Source organism: Talpa europaea, assembly GCF_964194135.1.
Source record: "Talpa europaea genome assembly, chromosome: 1".
Classification (NCBI taxonomy): Eukaryota; Metazoa; Chordata; class Mammalia; order Eulipotyphla; family Talpidae; genus Talpa; species Talpa europaea.
Genome location: NC_140073.1, coordinates 154,379,314 through 154,398,589, shown reverse-complemented (window position 1 = coordinate 154,398,589; position 19,276 = coordinate 154,379,314). Strand labels below are relative to the sequence as shown.

The 19,276-nt window shown below is 62.6% G+C and overlaps 1 protein-coding gene across 1 annotated transcript in view; it reads right to left on the bottom strand.

The window, feature by feature from the left end:
* Window positions 1–541: 541 nt before the first annotated feature.
* DIS3L2 (DIS3 like 3'-5' exoribonuclease 2) overlaps window positions 542–19,276 on the bottom strand; it is a gene marked incomplete at both ends in the record, with an annotated part of 249,293 nt that continues 230,558 nt past the window's right edge. The window contains 7 exons of the mRNA XM_084227980.1: window positions 542–664; window positions 1,311–1,412; window positions 2,340–2,444; window positions 2,591–2,721; window positions 3,050–3,197; window positions 5,103–5,189; window positions 5,711–5,894. Coding sequence (XP_084084106.1) covers window positions 542–664; window positions 1,311–1,412; window positions 2,340–2,444; window positions 2,591–2,721; window positions 3,050–3,197; window positions 5,103–5,189; window positions 5,711–5,894 — 880 coding nt within the window. The remainder of the gene's footprint in view (window positions 665–1,310; window positions 1,413–2,339; window positions 2,445–2,590; window positions 2,722–3,049; window positions 3,198–5,102; window positions 5,190–5,710; window positions 5,895–19,276) is intronic.

Sequence of the window (19,276 nt, the reverse complement as noted above, 5' to 3'; positions counted from 1 at the left end):
ACAGTCGCAGGCAGGGTGGCGGCACGCCGTCTTGCACACTAATTACGCTTCTAATCAGCCGGAACGAGGCGCTGGCATCCGTCTGCACGGCCAGCAAGGGGAAGAATCCTGGAAGATCCCAGAGGGTGTGACCCGGCTGGGCCGCGGGGGTGGAGCCGGAGCCGGGCCTCTTGCCCCGGGTCCAAGGAGCGCTGCCACCCGGCCTCCCCGCGGAGCCCACACACCAGCGGTACTTCACACTTGATTTTACTCCATGACACTGATTCCATGAGCCCCACGTTTCCCGGGCAGAGGCGGGGCGCAGACCCCTCTGGCTGGTCAGCACTGGCCAGGCCTTGGCCTTCCCTCCAGCCCCACCCGCTCCCCTCCAGTTCATTTAAAAACTGCTGCAAAAATAAAATAGAATGAGAAAAATAAAACGAAACCCTGAGTTGTTAAAATCCAAATTAAAAATCCCCTTTGGTGTCAACAGGTCCTATTCCTAAAAGCCAGGGCAGGTGAGCGGTGGGGGCGGCCGGCTGGTGGCCTCGTGCCCTCGTCGTCACGCCGCGTCCCGCAGGCCAGGGAGGCCCTCGGCGCCCGGCCGCTTCAGGATGGCGCTGTACTTGAGGGCTGTGGCCTCGGCCTGCAGCACCACCTCCACCAGGCTGAAGATGGCGATGACCTGCGGCAGAGCAGACCCGGCGCTGACACGGTGGCGATGGCGGTGGAGAGGGGCCAGCCCCGCCGCGGGGGGTGTGGGGTAGAGCCCAGCCACATCCTTCTCCTGGGGCCGGGGCCCACTGGCTCTGCCTCTCGAGGCTTCTGTCTGGTCGCTATGAGCCGAACTGCCCAAGCACAGAGCTCAGGTGGGAGGCGAGAAGCCAGCGCGTGGGGTGGCGCCTGGGACGCCACGAGCCTCACTTTCCAGGAATCACGGGCCCCAGGGCTGGCCTTTGGAGCACGTCGTAGGTGAAAACTGGGATGAAGAATTGCTTTGATAGGAGGTCCATCACTTTCATCAGACTCTCCAAAGGACCCCAGAGTTAAGAATCCTGCTTTAGGGGGACAACGCCTCCCACAGGGCTGTCCTTGAGGGAGGGACGGTGGTGCCAGCAAGCTAAGGCCCAGAGGCGGTGGGTGGGTGAGGGGCCGGTGGGTGGGTGAGGGGCCTCCAGACTGGCTCGCAGATGCTGGAAGTGTGAGGGCTGGGGATGCCAGGAGGGATGGCATGGGGAACGCGCCCTGGGGCAGGAGGGGGGCTCCTCAGAAGCTGGGATAGGAGGGGCACAGGGTGATCTGGACATGCTGCCCCAACCCCTGGGTCTGACCTGCTGCACCGGCTCCTGCTCCAGCTCTTCAGGCTCCCAGATCAGCGTGAGCTCCGGCCTCTTGCCCACCCGCCGGAAGTGGTGGGACCGCAGGGGCAGGGCCTGGGGGGCACACAGCTGCGCTCAGGCCCATGCCCTGCCCCCAGCACAGTCCCCTGCCTAGAGGCAGCCCTCCGCCTGGTCCCACCTCTGAGTGGCCTCAAGGACACTCCCTCTCCGCCCACCCAGCTGCTGGCTGCTGGCCCCTGACTGGGGGCCATGCCCACCCTGGTCTTTGGCTTCTGGCTAGCTTCGCCAAGGCCCAGGGGATGTGGGGGGAATTGGCACTGAGCTTGCAGGCTGCCGCCCCCTGCTGGCGCTGGGCATATACTGTTGGCGAGGGCCGGGCTGCAGTTAGAGGTGCCCTGGACCTGAATGGTGTCCTGCTCAGTGAACTTGAGGACTAGGGCTCTGCCGAGGCAGCTGGCCTCCTCTCTCCTGCTCTGCTCCATGCCAGTGCTACACTCCCCAACATGCTGTGGATGCTGGGAACTCCAGAGCCAGGTCCCTCAGGCAGCAATACCAGTGCCCTTGGAAAGAGACCTGAATGGACAGCGCCCAGGAGGGCAACCAAGGCAAGGGCTGGCCTGCTCCCTTCTTCAGGGGCCAGAGCTCCCAGAGGGCCGTCCGTGGTTCTCTCCCCTCTTTTCCTCCCCTCATTCCTGAAATAAATCCTCTCAAAGCCTTCAAACCCCGCCATCCTGCACTGGTGGCGGGGGTCGGGGAGGGGGGCTGCTCCTCAGGCTGTGCTATCAGGTGGGCGTGGCACTGGGGCGTGGGGAGCAAGGTGAGGGACTCCACACCCGCAGCCACCACAGGCCCAGCAGCCACAGCTGAGTGAGGGGCAGTGTCCGTGGGCTTCACACCCGAGCATCTCCAGGGCTGTCCCTGGGCCAGGACCCCAGAACAGGGCTCTGCCGGGGGCGGGAGGTAGAGGAGCAGGGACCCTGGAGCCGCCTGCCTGTGGGGACGCTCGGGCCCGGCACTCACATTGCAGTAGACCCGCTTCTGCACCCCGTAGCGCAGCACCAGCACGTCGAAGGCCTGGTTTAGGACGCCCAGCACCATGGCTTCCGACTCCAGGGGCCCACTCTCCTGCAGGGAGGCAATTCCAGGCCAGGCTTGGTCATGGCCTGCAGCCTCCTCCCAGGCCCACCCCAGAGGCTCAGCCCCGGGGCTCCTGTGAGCAGGGGCCTGGGAAGGACGGGCGTGTGGGGGAGACGCTAGGCAGGCGGCCTCACCTTGACCAGGACAGCAAAGAAGAGGCCGGTGCTGAGCTCCTGCACGCGCTTGGAGGCCATGCGGCGGTCGTTGCAGTGGTCGGCCTGCTTCTGCAGGGCGTGGGGCTCCATGTCCGGCAGCTCCCTGTAGCCTGGGAAGAGGGTGGGTGGGAGCCGCTGGAAGGGGCTGTGTGGGTGCCCATCAGAGCTGGGCGATAGGCAGCATGATGCTCTCATCCACACAGAGCGAGGCCCCCCAAGGCCCAGGCATGCAGGGGAGGTCACCGCGAGGCCCTCCAGCCTCTGTCGGGCTCCTGTTGGCCTGGACGGCAGCCCCAGCATCTGCTCGCGGCGGGGGGTGTTCTCTGGGCTGAGGCTCCCCGGCTGCTCCTGCTGTTCACCCCCCAGGGCCTCGGGCACCCATTCTGGGGGCAGGCAGCCCTTAGCAGGCTCAGGCCTGCGCCGCCAGCCGCCCCTTACCAAGCGCGGTGGCCAGGAGGCGGTGCACCATGACGTCAGCGAAGCGGCGGATGGGCGAGGTGAAGTGCGTGTAGAGCGGCACGTTGAGGGCGTAGTGCTGGAACTGGGCCTGGTCGCGCAGCATCCCCGAGCAGAAGTACAGGGCCATCTGTTGGGCAACCAGCTCTCAGAACCTGGCCAGGCTGTGTGACCCAGGCTGTGGGCAGCTGAGCAAAGCGGGGCCTCAGGGGTCGGGGGTCATTCTGTGTCAGGAGACCCCTGAGGTGGCCCTCTCCTGCTGAAGGCAAATGCCGGCTGTACCCTGGGTTGCCTGGCCACCCTCGTGGTGGCCGCGCTGACAATAGGCCAGATAGCCCTCCAGGGCCAGACTGCCTCCACCAAGGTCAGGAGGGGCAGGGGACCCTCAGATGCAGGATAGGCCCTCCCTCCGAGTCCTGAGGGGCCGGCCACCCAAGCCCTCAGGGAAGGGAGAGGACTGGGTGCTGAAGCCAGAGTCCCCCACTGCTGTCACTGCCGAGGGGCTGTTACTGGCAGGAACCATGAGGGGGAAATGGTTTCCTGGCCGCCCCTGCCACCCCACCGGGTTGGGGCTGGGGCAGCTACTTGGGATGGGAGATGAGAGGACGCGCGGTCTGAGGGAGGCCAGCAGGGGCTGAGGCAGCTGCAGGCCCCTGAGGGGACAGTGCACCACCACCATGTGCCCCAGCGGGACAGGAGAGAGGGCCCGCCCCACCTGTGGTGTGGCTGACCTCACTCCTCTGGCCCTGAGCAGGCCACGCTTGCCCCCCAGCGTGTCCGCATGCCTCGTGCTCCGCCGTGGGCCAGCTGTGGGGCCAGGCCTCTGCCCTTCTTGCCCCTTGTAACCTACCTAGGGTCAAGACTCCAAGCGAGTTCAAAAGGCCTGTCTGCTGGGCAGACGCTATGACTGGGGTGCAGGATGAGAGACCCCAGGCCCCAGCAGGCTCCTGCCCTGGGACTTCGGGCCACAGTCCCCGAGGCTGCCTGCCTGTGGCCCCACGTCCAGGGCTGGGAGTGCAGGGCCAGCTGCCAGCTGCGCATGGAGGGAGTGCAGGCTCCTCCTGGAGGCCAAAGCCATGCCTCAAACAGCCCCCCTGGCTCCCTGCTCAGGTCACACCCTCCTGTGCCGCACACTCAGGCCAAACAGACAACCGGCTCTGGTTACTCTGAAATCCAGGGCACAGCTGGGGGTGACCTGCTGGGCTCCTCAACTCTGAGTCTCTTCCAGCACCTGCTGGGCCCTGGGTTATGTCCGGGGCAAATTGACGGGGGAGGCGGGAGCAGCCCCACTCTCAGCCATGTTTGGGCTTTGTTCTCGGTGGTAGCCGAGCTCCCCAGATGAGCCGGGGTGAGGAGGCAGAGGGCCTGGCTCCCTTCCTGGCTGGGAAGGTGTCCTGGGCAAGCCCGGGGGTGGGGGTGGGGATGGCAGTTCCCCTTGACCTGCGTTCTGCATCAGCATCTCGCTGAGACGTCTATGCTCACTGCTGCCGCCTGCGCCCCATTCTCCAGCAGACTCTCGGGTCACTCCCCGCTAGCAGGTCCCGAGACATGAGAAGCCTGGGTGACTCTGGAGGGGGCTCCTTTCTGTGGCGCTCCAGGGCTAGCCTGCCCTTGGAGGGGGATGGGGGAGTGTAAGAAAGGGGCCCTCTGGTTCTATCTTGCCTGGCCCGGGCGGTTCTTGGGACCCAGGGGCTCTTTTCCTGGCTGGCAGCTGGCGAGAGGGAGCCTGTGGTCCACAGGCCATGGTGGGGGCTGAGCAGTGCTCCCCCTCAAGGGTCGCCAACTGACCTCAGGCTGCTGACTGGCCCTCCGGCCTTCCCCGGGAGGGTCTGGTCTAGGCGGACCGGCCACTGAAGGCTTGCTTCGTGCCCTGTGGTGCAACTGTCTTCTGCCAGGCAAAGAACCCCAGAGGCCACACAGGGGCAACCTGGCCTAGGGGTGGTCTTGGGCTCCTGCCAGCCCTCAGTTCCTCCACTTCTACTGAAGTCACAGGGGCTGGGGAGCAGGGGAGCATGGGGCACGAGGCCCTCCTTACCTGCATGGGCCGGGAGCACATGTTGGTGAGCACCTCCTTCCGGGCCAGGGAGTAGTTGTCATCTCCAAATGTTTCGGTCAGACTTTTCTAGAAGCAAACCCATGGGATGCACAGATGCCAACCATGTGCTCTGCAGATACAGAGGTCACAGCCCTGGCCTGGGTCCTGCACTGGGCCTCCCTTGTGGGCCGTGGCCCTGGCCTCAGTCCTTGCAAGTCAAGCTTGCTGGCCCGGACAGGCTGGCTTCCGGTCTGGCCTAGGGCACCTTTCCTCCTGCCCTCCTGCCCACCTCCCAAGGCTGGGACCCAGTGGGATCCCTCCTATGGGACCAGAGGAAAGGTCACGGGATCCTGGACCCAGGAGGTCAAGCACCCAGCAGGGAGCACTTGACCCTGACACCACAAAACACATTCTCAGGTTTCTGGTGACCCCAGCCCCCGCTGACAGCCTCTGGGTCCAGCCGGCCCACTTCCCCTTCCAAGGGATCCCTGCCCTGGCTCCGTGGCCCCCCAGGAGACCCAGCTGCAGAGAAATGGGTCCAGGGAGGGGCACGGAGGCCTCTGTACCCCACTTTCAGGTCTTCTTTCTCTTCTTGAGCCCACACTCACATTGAGGGCCCCGGCGGAGCTGAAGTCCACGGGCAGCCCCATCTGGCTGCAGAATTCCATCAGGTCATGGAGCATCTTGGTCTGGGGCGGGGGGTGCCGGCGCAGCAGGGCACGCTCGGGGAAGGCGCGGTGGATCTTGTGGGCCACGGCCATGTTTGCCAGGAGCATAAACTCCTCCACGAGCCTGCGGGGAGCAGGGCCGCTGGGTCAGGTCACCCTGCCCCTTCCCGCCCAGCTGAGCAGCTGGGGACACCCTCCCCCAGCCAGTCTGGGTGGGTCCTGAGTTGCCTTCTCCCTCCTCCCTCCCGCTCACCCCCTCCCGGCACTGCAGTCTGCGCTCTGCTCAGGTGCAGTCTCCTCACTGGTGGGGGCTTGGGCTGGCACCCCACTGGAGCCCCAGGGCATGGCCGCCCATGAACCCAGACAGGGGAGCAACAAAGATCTCTGGGGAATGGTGCCTCCCGGAACAACGGGGGCACCTCCAGCCATGAGGACACTGCCCAGCAGGCTGGCCATGAGGACCCGTGCTCCCTGGCCCCTGAGGGGTGGCCTTCCTCTCCTGCTACCCGGGGGCTTCAGAGCATGCGCAGGAGCCCCAGCGAGCAGAGGGAAATCACAGAAGCTGCTGTCGGGCCTTCGTACCCAGGGAACCGGCCTCTGAGGAATGACCCCTGGCTTTGCTGCGCAGGAGAACAATTATAAGCAACAAGAAATACCTCCAGATGCAATGACAAAAACACCCCAAGGGCCTGAGGGGCTGAGAGGGGGATGGGGGAAGTGTGCCCTATGGGGGGACCAGGCAAAGTGGGAAGCCCTGAGGGCGGCATCCCAAGCTCGCCCTGGGGCAGGAAGTCCCTGGCTGCTCCCCAGGCCTCTGCGGAGGACAAGTGGGTCCCCACTGCACAAGAACTGAAGCCTGGGGGTCAGGGGCTTGGGTGCATCCCAGAGTCTTCTTGCCCTGCATGCAGAAAGCCTGCTCCCTCAGGGAGACTCTGAGGGCCCTGCCCAGCTTAGGCGAGACTTTCCCCTGCCTTTAACCTGAACCCCCCAGGCTGTATGTCAAGGCCTAGGTTCTTCCCAGGAGGCAGGAGAGAGAGGTGGGGTGGCCCCTCTGGCGGGCCTGCAGGGTTAGCCTCCTCCTCTTGCCAGACTTAGAAAGAAAAGCCGCCTGTGAGGTGGGGAGAGCGAGGGGGGCAGAGCCCCCTTCCCAACACCAGGAATTGTGCCCTATTGGGGAGCCTGCTGGGAGCAGCCGGGCTGCTCAGAGGGGAACTGTGTCCCTCAGAAGCCCTCTCTGCAAGCAAGAAAGGCTGCGGAAATGCCCCGGGGGGCGCCCAGGGCCAGCCTGAGAGGAGGCCCAGCACACGGGGATCATCGCTTGTTTCAGGCCTCCTGGGCCTTCTCCAGGCAGGAATCCATGAGTGTGTGTGGGGGGCTCCCTCACTCCCCACCGGGTTGCACTATCCAGCTTTTAAGTGGCCATCCTGGCCCCCACCCAGTCTGTCCTTGCACGCGTCACCCCTTCCCCAACACCCCGAGTTCAAGCACCAGAACCCAACCCGCCGCTTGCAGAGACGGGAGGTCAGAGCCCCGCCCACGTGCTCTTGCAGGACCTCCTGCCCCCCCTTGTCAACTGCAGAATGGGCAACCGAACACCTGCCTCACAGCGGGGCTGCGGAACAAATGGGGCCAGCTCTGTGTCAGGGGCTCACCCTGCGCCTGGCGCGTCAACAGGCGTCAACAGGCCTCAAGGCACGGGAGGTGCTTTGCTCCCTTCCCGCCTTGCATGCCGATGGCACGGGGTCTCCCCACAGTGCCCTGTGACTTCCAGTCCTGCCACTTATGCCCTCCCTCCCCCTCCTCCTCCCCACACCTTCCCACCAACTGGCCTCTTGCCGACAAGGCCGGGCTGCTCGGGGCCCCTGTGCCGCAGCCTAAGGCTGTTCGACTCTCCCCACTTGCTCTTCATAGTCAGGTCTTGTCAGCCCAAGAGGATCCATCAGATCTGCTCTGCCAGCTGCTTGCGGGCTGACTCCCCTCCATGAGCCCCGCACGCTCGGGACACGTGCGTCCAGCCCTGTGAATCCTGCCCGTTCGCTCACCCAACAGACATTCCTGGGTGCTGGGGGTGCTGGGGGTGCGTTCCACAGCCCTAGCATCCCTTCAGACAGAGCCTCACCGTCTGTTCCCTGGAGCCCACAGGGTCTAGCCCAGCCCAGGCTTGGGTGAAGAGGGAACCCCTGTAACCAGGGGGTGCACCCTGGACTGTGGTTTGCTGTGAGGCCAGCAGGGGGCAGCATGGCCCTGTAGTGGCTGCAGTGGGCTGAGGGCTCCGGGTGCTGGAAGGAGCAGGGCTGGGTAGGGGCAGCGCCAGACCATCCCGAGGGGGCAACGGAACGACGCTTGGGGAGCCTCCATGCAGAGCTGTGCTCCAGGTCCTCTCCCCGTTTCTGAAGGGCATTCTCCAGGCCTCAGGCAGGGATAAGATGCGGGAGGGAAGGGATGGGGAGCGAAGCACTGAGGCCCAGGGCCCCAAGCAATGACACAGAACCCAGTCATTCTGCCCCTCCAGTGACCCCACCGCGCATGTTCCCTGGACCCGGTACAGTCCCCGAGTCTCCTGGGGCTGGTGGGAGGAAGACACGTGTGCCCTTGTCAACCTTGAGAATGAAGTCTGTGGCGCTCTGGCGGTGGAGGTCGACCTGGGGCAGGCCCCTGGGTGCCTCTGAGAGGCTGCAATGCCCTCCAGGGTCTCTGGCTCACGACAGGGGTGGGAGTTAAGGCAGCAGACCTACAAGGCAGCTGGGGCTACCAAGCATTCAGTCCAGAAAAACGCCCAGGCCACCAAACAGGGAGGCGGTGCAGCAATAAGCTGGATCCTGGGGCCTGAGCGGCTGACTAGCGTTCTAGGGTCCACTTCCCCACCGCCTGTCCTTAAGGTCCTTCTAATCCCAGCAGGGGGATGAGGGAGGGGTCAGCACAACGTGAGACTCGAGAAGGTGCAAGCGGAAAGCAGAAGTGGGACTTGAAGGCCTGGGGACAGTGGCGAGGAGCACAGAGCAGACAGAGGTGGTGCCCAGGGGAGCTCAGGGACAGAAAAGTCAAGGGCCACCTAAGTGGCTAGTAGCCACATCCCCCTGAGCCCAGGATTCAGTGACGGACATGGACCAGGCACCATGGGAAGAAACTGGGGTGGTTTGGGTACCCTGCTCTCATCTGGGGCAAGTGAGGCCCCCTGTCCTGGCTCCACAGGCCTCACAGCCCCTCGGGTTAATCCCCACACAGACCAGCAGGGGGCCCCCATCATCTTCGCTGCGGGCTCTGGGACGTGGCAGAGCAGCTCAGAACAGAGGCGCTTCTGGAAGGAAAGAGCCCTCGTTTATCAGCTGCAGACCAGTGGCCCACCGTCGGGGTCTCTGGGCTCCCATTCAAGGCTTTGCTCCTTAGCCAAGGTCAGCTCTGGGCCAAGAGCCCCCAAGGCAGGGAGAAAAACCAACACTTGGAGGGGATGCAGACTGTTAGAAGAGGAGCTGACTTTTGGGGGTGCATGCACAGCCCAGCAGCCGGACCTCAGGCGGTGCCCCAAGCTATTCCGGGTGGTTTGAATGTACCTCACATGGGCCACACACGGGGGCCTGGGCGGGAGGGGCCCAGCAAGTGCCCTAGCCTCAGAACTTGCTGCCTAACCTGAGTACCTGCCCAGGTCATTCTGTACCCCCTCCCTTGCCCCATCCCCCAGCATGGCACAGGCATGAGATCACAGCCCTGCTGAGGAGGGGCTGGGATGGGGGCGGGGTAGGGGGGAGCAGGAACTTAGCAATGGCCTGACGGAGGCTCTAACAGGGGCTCAGGAATGGCTGCCAGCCAGGGTCATAGAACTGCAAGCCAAGCTCTCAGAGATGGGGCTGTGGTCCCGGGCCTGGCATCTGCTGAGCAGCTGGAACCCACGCCACTGGGGCCGCGACTCTGGAGGTCTGTGTGGGCTGGGCTGTGACAGGCAGCTGCCTGGCCAGCAGGGCCGGCTCTTCCGCACTCCTGGCAACACCGCATGGACCTGAGCCCTGGCGTCCAGGTGCTGGAGGGGCAGGCCAAGGGCAGGTGAAGGGACCTCGACCCTAGCACACACTCCTTTGGCCTGGAATGGCGTTTCCCACGGTGCTTTAATGTTACTTGGAGAAAAAGGTAGAAGTGTGTGTGTGTGCATGTGTGTGCGTGTGTGCATGTGCGTGCGTGTGTGTGTGTGTGTGCAGGCCGGGGTGTTTTGCTGGATGACCCCGTCAGGCAGGCGCGACGGGGCAGGAGGCGCGTCTGCTGCTCTCTGGGAGAGCCCATGGGTGAGGCATTGAAGGTCGGTGTCTGGGAAGGGCCGCGCGGCCTGGAGGACAGGCAGGGGCCAACAGTGTCCTGGGAGGATCTGGAGGAACATTGCCCTGCTCGTCTGGAAGACGGAGCCTGCTTGGTGAGGGAGGGGCCAGGGTGTGTCTGTGGCCATGGCGGGGCTGGGGGTGTCCCAGGGTGAGGTTCCGCACATCATGTCTCCCGACCTCACCTGCGAGCTTCACAGGCACAGGCTGGACCACCTGGAGAGGAGCAGCAGCCGCTCAGCAGCCTGAACCCCAGCCCCTCACCAACTAGACAAGTTTTGGAACCGCTCTGATCCTTCAGTAATTTCCCTGAAATAGGGGGTGCCCTGCACAAGTGCCCCCAATGCATCGTGCGGTGTTAGTGCACCTGCGTGGCCGGGGCCGTCTGGGTGCCCATCCCCAGGACGTGGGCTGACTGGCCCACCGCTCTGCACACCACCTCCAGCCGGCTCCCCTACTTCTAGTCACCCTTCACCCCACAGTGGGGCACCTGGCCACACCCCTCTCCCGCCCCAGCCCGTGAGCGGCTCCCACCTCGGGTCAAGTGGGGCTGCAGGCTTTGTGGGCTGTCACCCCTTCTCGGGGCGGCCGCGCGTGGCTCCCCTCTGCCCTTTGCTGCCCGCTCAGCCTGGGGCCCCGCCCACTGCCCAAAGCCGGTGGTTTACACCTGGCTCTCCCCTCCTCTGGGGCGGCAGCAGGAGGGCCCGCCCCGGAACCTGCTTGCTCACACTGCTGTGACTGCGTCCGGGATCCGGGCTGCACGGACCCTCCCCAGCCCGATTCCGGGGCAGGCTCTGCAGTGTAGACGCCAGTGCACCTGTACAGAATGAAGGCGTCCAGGACGGGCCCACTCAGGAGCCGGGGAGCCTGGACTCCTGCCACCGTGCCCTCTCCTGCTTGGGCACACGCTACCCACCCCGAGTGCTGGCTGCCGGGAGGGGCTGACAATGTCAGGTTGCATCTAAGGAAAGAGCTGGACCGGAATGACTCGCAAACCAGGCGGCGCAGCAGCAGCAGCAGCAGCAGCAGCAGCAGCAGCAGCAGCAGCAGCAGCAGCAGCAGCAGCAGCAGCAGTAGCAGCAGCGGTCTCCGGCTCTTCCCGCCCCGAGTCTCCGAGCACAGGGCCCACTTACAGGGGTGGGTGGCGTGACTCTGCAACAACCAGAGCCCACCCACAGCCATCCTCTCCCTGTTCATCCTCCAACCTCATCTGAGCTGCTGCTGTGGCCTAACTCGGCCCTAGGAGCCGGGGGTGGAGGGACGACCACTGAGAGCCGCAGCCGACAGGACAGGCACAGCCCACACAGCCTTCCACCAGCCTCGGGGGAGTCTTAGTCCTTCCCACCTGCCGTGCAGGGAAGCCTGAGATGCAAGGAGGAAAGCTGATCAGCCCCAAGACCTAGGACTCCCCAGACAGCAGGGGGAGTGTGACCAGACCTGTGAACTGGCGGCCCTGTGGTCTCCAAGGAGTCCTGGGCGCTTGCCAACAGGGAGCTGTGGCCCGCCCGCCAGCAGCCCTCGGTGCAGTGGGGAGAGACGGCCACCAGTGAGAGGAGGGAAGTGCTTTACAGGACAGGATGGAGGCCCAAACCTCCACCAGGCATGCTTCTTGGGAGAATGAGGCATTGAGGGATGAGGTGGGGGAGGCAAGGGTGGCCTGCAGGGGCCTGGGGTGCCAGACTCCAGGTCTGGTCTTCACTGGGGCTGAGGAAGGCTGCTGAAAGAGGGTAGACAAGGAGGAGAACTGGGTGACCGCGGGGCCCTGGGGCCAGAGGCCGGGTGAAGTACCTGGAAGAAAGGAGTCTGAGAGCTGTGGAAACAGCCAGAAGCAGCAAGAAAGGGCCGCTGGCCAGAGACAGCGCGAGGTGAGTCTCTGGGGCAAGAGAGCAGGGGGTTTAGAAGGCAACGAGGTGGCCCGACGTGAAGCGGTGTGAGGGCAATGAGGTGGTGCTGGGCAGCTGTCCACAGCGCCAAGGCAGTGGGGATGGGCGAGGGGCGGGGAGGGGCCGCTGGGTTTGGCAGAAGCACCTGGGGAAGGTGATTCAGAAAAGCAAAGATGGCAGCGTGAGGGGCCAAAGGCGCAGGTGTCGCTCGGGACGGGTCCCTTCCCTCGGCGGCGATGTTTTCCGATTGCTTTTTAAGGATCCAAACAAGCGCTGCTTTTAGAGGCAAAGGAGCCGCCAGCGAGGAAGAAGGAAGATCAGCCGGCCCTCCAGGAGGCGGGAACCTGCCAGGGAGAGGGGGTTCCCTCTGAGCCGGTGAGCTGCACCCAGGGGGGCCAGGTCACCTGGTCCGGGCGGCCCTCCGCTGAGCGAGGTCACGGGAAGGCCCAGCGCAGGGCTGCGAGAGCTCTGTGGTGACCATGCTCCCCACAGGAAGGACAGACCTGGAGTCACAGCGGCCTGGAGAGGCAGGGCCTTGCACAGGGCCACAGCCAGTCAGAGCAAGAGGGGCTACACCCCGCCCTCCCAGGCCCTGTTCAGAGCTGTCCAGAGGTCTCAGGAAGGAGCCCTGGAGACCAGTAGCCTCAACAGGCCCAGGGTGAGGAGTGGCCCGGTAACCTCGGAACACTGGCGGGAGGGCAATGCCCCAAGAGGGTCTTTTCAAGTTCACTGGACACAGAAGACAACAGAAAGGCCTGTACCCATCATGTCAACAAAGAGAGTGGCCGCCCCAAAGGCCAGGAACAGGGCAGCGCTGGGGCAGACCCGATGGGGCGGACACTGGTCTCTGGGGGACAGAGGGAGGCATGCAGAGGGAGCCCAGGCCGAGGAGTTGGCGGCTGTTCTCTCTTAGATCAGGGGTGGCGACAGGGGGGCCAGTGCTGGCAGCAAGGTCCCTCCTCGGCCTGCGCCGGCCCTACTCAGGCCCGGTGCTTGGGCCCGGCCTCAGCTCTCTGTTCCTGGCACATACCCTCTCGACCCTGCCTGGCAAGAGAGTTTCCATTTCCAGGGCCACTGTACCAGTTAACCAGAGGAGAAACACCCGCCCCTCTCACATCCAGAACACTCAGTGGCTTTGGAAATGACCTGGAGCCAGGCAGCCGGGGCAGAGTGGCAGGGCAGCGGCCCAAACCTGAGGACGCATCCACTTTCAAAGACCAAAAGCGAGTGAGAGATTAGAGAGCCGCCGGGGCACGGGTCTCCACTCCGGGAGTCTCCTGCGAGTGGACTTAGGCCACTCACAGAGCTTGTGCGATTAGCTCTCGGTGAAAACTGCTAACGTGGAAATTTGATAAGCATTGCTTCCAGCAGTTTCAAATTCACTTCTTGTGAAGACCACATTTCCCTACTTGGGCACATCCTCACCATGGCTGGCAGCCGCGGCCTCTCACAGCGCCGGGCGCCCGAGTGTAGCCCATTCTCCACTGGCTAAGCAGCCCGAGGGGGCGAAGGCGGCAGCCACCTTGCAAGCATCTGCTGCTCTCCCAGAGGCACCAAATCGGATGTATCAGGGGGACGCACCTGGGCCCCATGATGGGAAGTCACAGACCGAGGAGCAGGCAAACTAGAAAAGTTGCTGCTCTCTCCCAGAACAGGCCGGGTGGAGCTGGTGGCCTGTCAGCTGGAGAGCGGAGGCCTGGTGAGAGGGGGCTGCAGGCAGAGTCTTGGGGTGGTGGGGATCGCCGAAGCAAGCGCTGCAGGCTGACTGAAGGTGCCCACCCACAAGCATGTGCACGGAGGGTGCCGCGGCCGCCGACCACAGTCCCAGCGCGGGCCTCTCGCTGACCCCTCTCCTCCTGGGCTCGCTGCAACCTGCTGAGCGTTTTGGACATTCCCATGAAACCACAGGGAAATGAATGGGGCCTAGTTCACAGGCATGGAAAACCCCAGAGGAGAAGGCCTCTGGAGCCAGACATAACAGGCCCTGCGGGTGAGGCCGGAGCCAGGTTTCCTCTTCTGTGAGGCCGAATCCACTCCAGGGCCTTCTATAGGTTCAGCAGGCGGGGCCCAGCTGCAGTGAGGCACGTTTCAGCGCTTGTTTTTCTTGCTCAAAAGGAAGTCTCCAGAGGCGAGGAGTTGGGAGTCCGGGCCCTCCGGCCCTGCCAAAGGGAGGCCCAGGGGCTGCGGTAGGGAGCGAGGAGGGGGCTTGCTGGGGAGCCGGGTTGACAGGCAGAAAGTCTTTTGTCAGCACAAAGCTAAAAGCCTTGCTCCTCTCCCAGGTTCAGGGCTCTGCTCTCCCAGGCCAGGCTCAGGGCAGTCTGCAGGCGGCAGTGGCCCCGGGCCCAGCCCCCGGCAGTTACTGCTGTGCGGCCTTGCAGAGCTGGGTTACCAGGGCTCACCGGCTGCATCACAGGGTTGACACAATGCTTGCCTCCATTTCCAGCTCCTGTCCATCTAGAATCAGAGCTGCTGACCTGAGGAGGCGTGGCCGAGCCGCACAGAAGCCCTGCCACTGGGGGAGACACCTACCTGGGTGTCCCCACTGCCTCGCAGCCATGCTCAGACTCCCTGGAGGGTTCCCTTGCAGGCCCCACCCAGTGGCTCTGTAGCCTTGGACAACAGACAGAGCCTGGACAACCTCAGCAGGGGCTAGCTGGGTGACCCTGACACTGGGAGGAATCAGTTTAGATTCTGAAATTAGGCTTTGGGCCTCAGACAGAAGGGTGCGCTGGAAGGCACAGGTTCTGCCTCACTTACTCCCCTGCTTACTCTCTCTCTCACACGACAGACAGCAGATTAATTAGTCTCTTTGATTCCAAAGACTGTCCTCTGCCCCCTCCCCCGCCTGGGGATGGGGAGGGGTTGCCAGGGAGGCTGAGCCCAAGGCCTACCTGGTGGGTGTGAGGAAAGGGCGAAGTATTCAGGAGAAAAGGGTTTTCTGGAATGGGCAAAATGGGACTTCACTCGGGTAGGGAGTGGCTCCTCAGCCACAAAGAGGGGCCTGCATTTCTGTCAGCTTCTTCTCCCCCCACCTCCCTCCACCTGAGGGGCACAGCAACTCCTCCTGAGTCCCCAGGCAGAGGACACCCCGGAAGAGATTTGAGGTCACTCCTAAGGAGCGACCAGGACACACATGACTGGGGCCTGCAGAGCGTCTCAGCACTGGGGGTGGGGTGTAGTGAGCTGCCTGGGTCCTGTTTCTCCCCCTCCCACCCAGTCACAAGAGGGTGGGACCTGAACCCCTCACTGCCCTCCTCTCTACCTGGGTGGGAATACAGGGAGGGGAAGAACAGGTGGGCACCAGGGCCTGGCTGGCCTCTTCTAACTCCCATCTTCTGCCCCACCTGCCACCTGCCCCAGAGCACCTGCCTACCCTTGGGTGCCCTGGGGCTTCCGGATCTTAAAGCCCCGCTGAGAGGAGATGGAATGGCAGAGAGGGCTGTGGTGCAGCTCTGCCGGGACTCGAGACCCTGCCGGCCACTGTGCTGCCAGCCTGCCCTCCGTGCTTCAGGAAGGAGGGCCTTTCTCATCGCCCGGCCCATGCAGCAGTGGTACTAACTGGTGCGCGGCAAGGTCTGCCACAAGCAAAGGACTAATATCCAGGCCTGGGCTGAACACACCTGCAACAGGCCCCCCGACCCATGCGGCCCGTGGGCAGATCTTCCCAGGGCCCTCCCTCGTGGGCAGTGAGATTTCCCAGGGGTCGCGCTCTACGTCTGCAGTGGGAAATGACCCATCTGGCAGGTAACCTAACTCTGAGCATCAGGGCTTCCTGAAGAACCCTGTGGTCCCTGGCTCCAGCCCAGCTGGATCGAGGCTCTAGCCAGCCCCCCTTCAGAGGACATACGAGGAGGGGAGACAGGCCAGGGGGCAGGGACTCTCCCTTGGGGATGGGCAGCTGGTTTTGCAACAACACAGGGGGTGGCAGCACCTGCTACTGTTCTTGCTTGTTAAAGCCCCGAGGGGAAAGCAGAGGTCACCCAGCACACACTGCTTGGACAACCTCAGCCGGGTTAACCTCTTTCAGCCCCATTACCTACCCTGTAGGGTTATCTTGTGCAGATTAAACTAGATAAACTAAGTAAAGCTCTAATCTTATGGCTCGCCACGCTGTTAAGTATTCAAAAAATATTAATTATTATTATGAACACCCGCCACTCCCAATTAAGGTAAGAGTCTGATTTTAACTACAAAATAGAAGAAGGTTAGGAACAGAATACGAGGGGAAAAAGAGCAAGCAGCCTGCTCCTGGAGGTGGATGTTCACCACCACACGCTGGGCATGCGTTCCAGGCACTGTGCTGGGCACAGGGAATCTGAAAATGGACACACACTCACCCCCTCCCATCAGAATTTCCGCAGCCATAAACTGGCACTTTCCTTTAGCATTTATCTACTGAGCTCCCACGCATTTAGGTGGTGGAGCCCTCAGAGGATTTGAGGAAAGCAGACCTCATCCCCTAAAAAAGTTTCATTCCATTGCAAGGAGTTTGTGGGGTACGAGGTAGAGGGTGGGAGCCTGCCTCGCAGCACACGGCCAAGCCCTGGTGGATCTCAAGAGACGGACGGTGCTCGGAACAATACAAGTGTTCACTCAGGTCTGATGACACCAGCAGCTGGAAAATATACCAGAAGGAGCCAAAGGGGGTGGAGAGATGCTTCAGCGTCAGGAACAGGACACTGAGGAATCTAGTGGTTTCCTGGACTATGTATGACACCACAGATGGGGACCAGCTCACCGCTCTTATCTAGTGATAAGATAAGATCCCTCCTGAGAGGGAAAGGATTGAGCGTACCATGGAGGGCGGTCACCTCACATGGGCAGCCACCGGGTCATCCAGGTAAGAAGTGCAACCACACGACACCTCACTTAGGGGAGACACTGTGCAGAACCGGGAAAGAAGCCACCGACAAAGCCTAGGTGGCCAGCACTGAGGCTGGGGTCAGGGGTCGAAGGTGAACAGGCACGGATGCCCCCTCACCCTCACTAAGAGCCCTTCCTCCCTGTGAATGACATTCTAGCCATTCCGCGTGGCTTCCCGACTGCCGCCACACCCTGGCCCCTCACGGGGCTTCTGGACGGCCACAGAGAAATGACACCTGGCCTGACCATGACGGTAGAGACAAGGGCTGATGGGCCAGGGCCTCAGAGGAGTGGAGAGAAAACCCCCAGTCCCCATGGCACCCTGGGCATTTAGGGTAGAGGCAGGTGGCACTGCATGTGCAGTGACCCCAAGGGAAATGTTTTTATAACCATCGAGAATAATCCTGAATTACCAACTGGGGCTACGCTGCAGTTGACACTGCAGTAGGTGTACACTAAAACAACAAACAAACATGCTTTGGGGCTTGAAAGAATAAGTCCCCTTCCAGGTTAAAATAGGGTTCTGTGGGGCAATTCCTTGCCCCAAGTTTCAGACAGTGCCAACATGAAGGTATTTCCAGAACCAGCTCAGCTGGCCTCCCACCTGTGTGAGATGCGGATGAGAAGATTCCCAAAAAGGGCAGGGGGAGGAGGCCCCAGAAGAGACAGGCTGCTGGGACAGAGGCGGTGCTGGGTGTTCAGTGAGGGCGACGCTGCCTCCCTCTGAGCGCTGGCTGCGGTTCTGGGGTGAGGGGAGCAGGGTCCTCAGCCCCTGAAATTAGCCATGTCCTCTGCCATCTCATTGACTCGCACCTTTGGTACCACGCCCATAGGCTGGACTTGGAGGGCAAACGCCCGTCCTGCTCCTCCACCTTGGAGCCCGCCCCCTGTGCTGGCATCCTAGGGGCAGACGCCGGGCAGCTGGGAGTCAGCGGGGCGGGCAGGCTCTGGGAGGCCTTGCTGCCCTGGGTCTTCAGAACAGCCACACAAGCCAGTCACACCTTTCGTGGGACTTAAGGGCCGTGGGCTGGCACTGGCTCCACGTCAGGCTGTGAGGTCTCCTCCCACAGATGTCCACCTTGGAGAAGGGCATTCAGAACAGAGGGCAAACCTGTTCAATTCCTCCTCAACAAATGGAGCCGCCTCTGAGTGATTTACATCTGCTGATGGCCATTGCCATCAGGCACGGCGATGCCTTCAGGCTCTGGAGGCTTCCTGCACAGACACCCAGAAAAAGCCGCAGTGCCCCAGGGAGCTGGGGAGTGGCAGCGAGGACAGACCAGAAACACTTCCCCACAGAGCGTACAGCCAGAAGCTGGGCGGCCAAGCTCGTTCTGGTCTCCGGCCAAGCAGCTGCGGGAGGTGACAGCCTCGGGCACCTTTCTTCGGGTGTGAGGCCAACATGCAATCCTGTGGCCTGTTTCTTGTATGGGCTAACATCCCTGAGAGGATCTGAGGTCTCTGCGGCCTGGGCCGGGCTCTGCACGGCAGGTGCCCACAGGAGGCCATGCCACCGAGCCTGGCTTCTGGAGTAACAAAGCGTGCCCAAGAGTCTGGCACAGCATACCAGGCCAGAGGGGGCTGCAGGTACACACCCGACCGGTCAGGAGCTGAGTGGGACTTGCCTGCACATCCCCAACCCCCTCTAGAACTCCTGGGAGTCTTGGAAAGGGCCAGGACCCTCTGGATTTAAAAACGGCCCCGCTGAGCCATCCGCCTAGACTTTGGGATGTGAACCTGTGGCTGGAACACTCAGAGGGGGAAAGGGGGTGGGTCAGGCCAGGAAACACTGAGCAGGTCTCTCAACATCCTCTCTCACTGCTCAAAAGCCTGTGGCCACGTGCTAGAAAGCATCTGGAACAAACCACAGAAGGGCACCAAGGTACACCGGGTTGCTGCAGCCCCAAGGAGACTCCTCAAATGGAGGGCACTGCAATGCGTTGCAGAAAGGTGAGAAAAGGCATCGGCAAAGTTGTGCAGAGGAAATTTAATTCAAGAAGGGAAGAAAGTTGTTTGCTTAATGTAACCCTGTGTTAAATCAACCAAGGAAACATTCACTCTCCTTTTTAAGGTCTCCGAGAGTTTCAAAGTGTTTAGTTTCCAGAGTTCCTGGTGTCCTAGAATTTTCTGTCTTGCAGGGAAATCTCCTGGGTGATCCTTGGGTAATTATTTGGGCTGCAGAAGGTGGGGGTGGGAATAACCAGGGCAGTCTTCTCACGGAGGCCTGGGCCGAGGGAACCCTCGCCAGCCCAGGACCCCGAGGTCTCCAGGGCCTGCGTGTGTTTCTACCTCCCCTGCGTTCTTCCTTCCCCTCCCAGTCTCAGCCCTCACAGGCGGTACAGCGCTCAAAGTGGGCCAGCTCAGACTATAAGAGGCTTGAGAGCACACAGCTCCCCCCCGCTAGAGCAGCCCTGACCTGGAGGGAGTCTCCACCCACCTCCCACCCCACGTCAGAT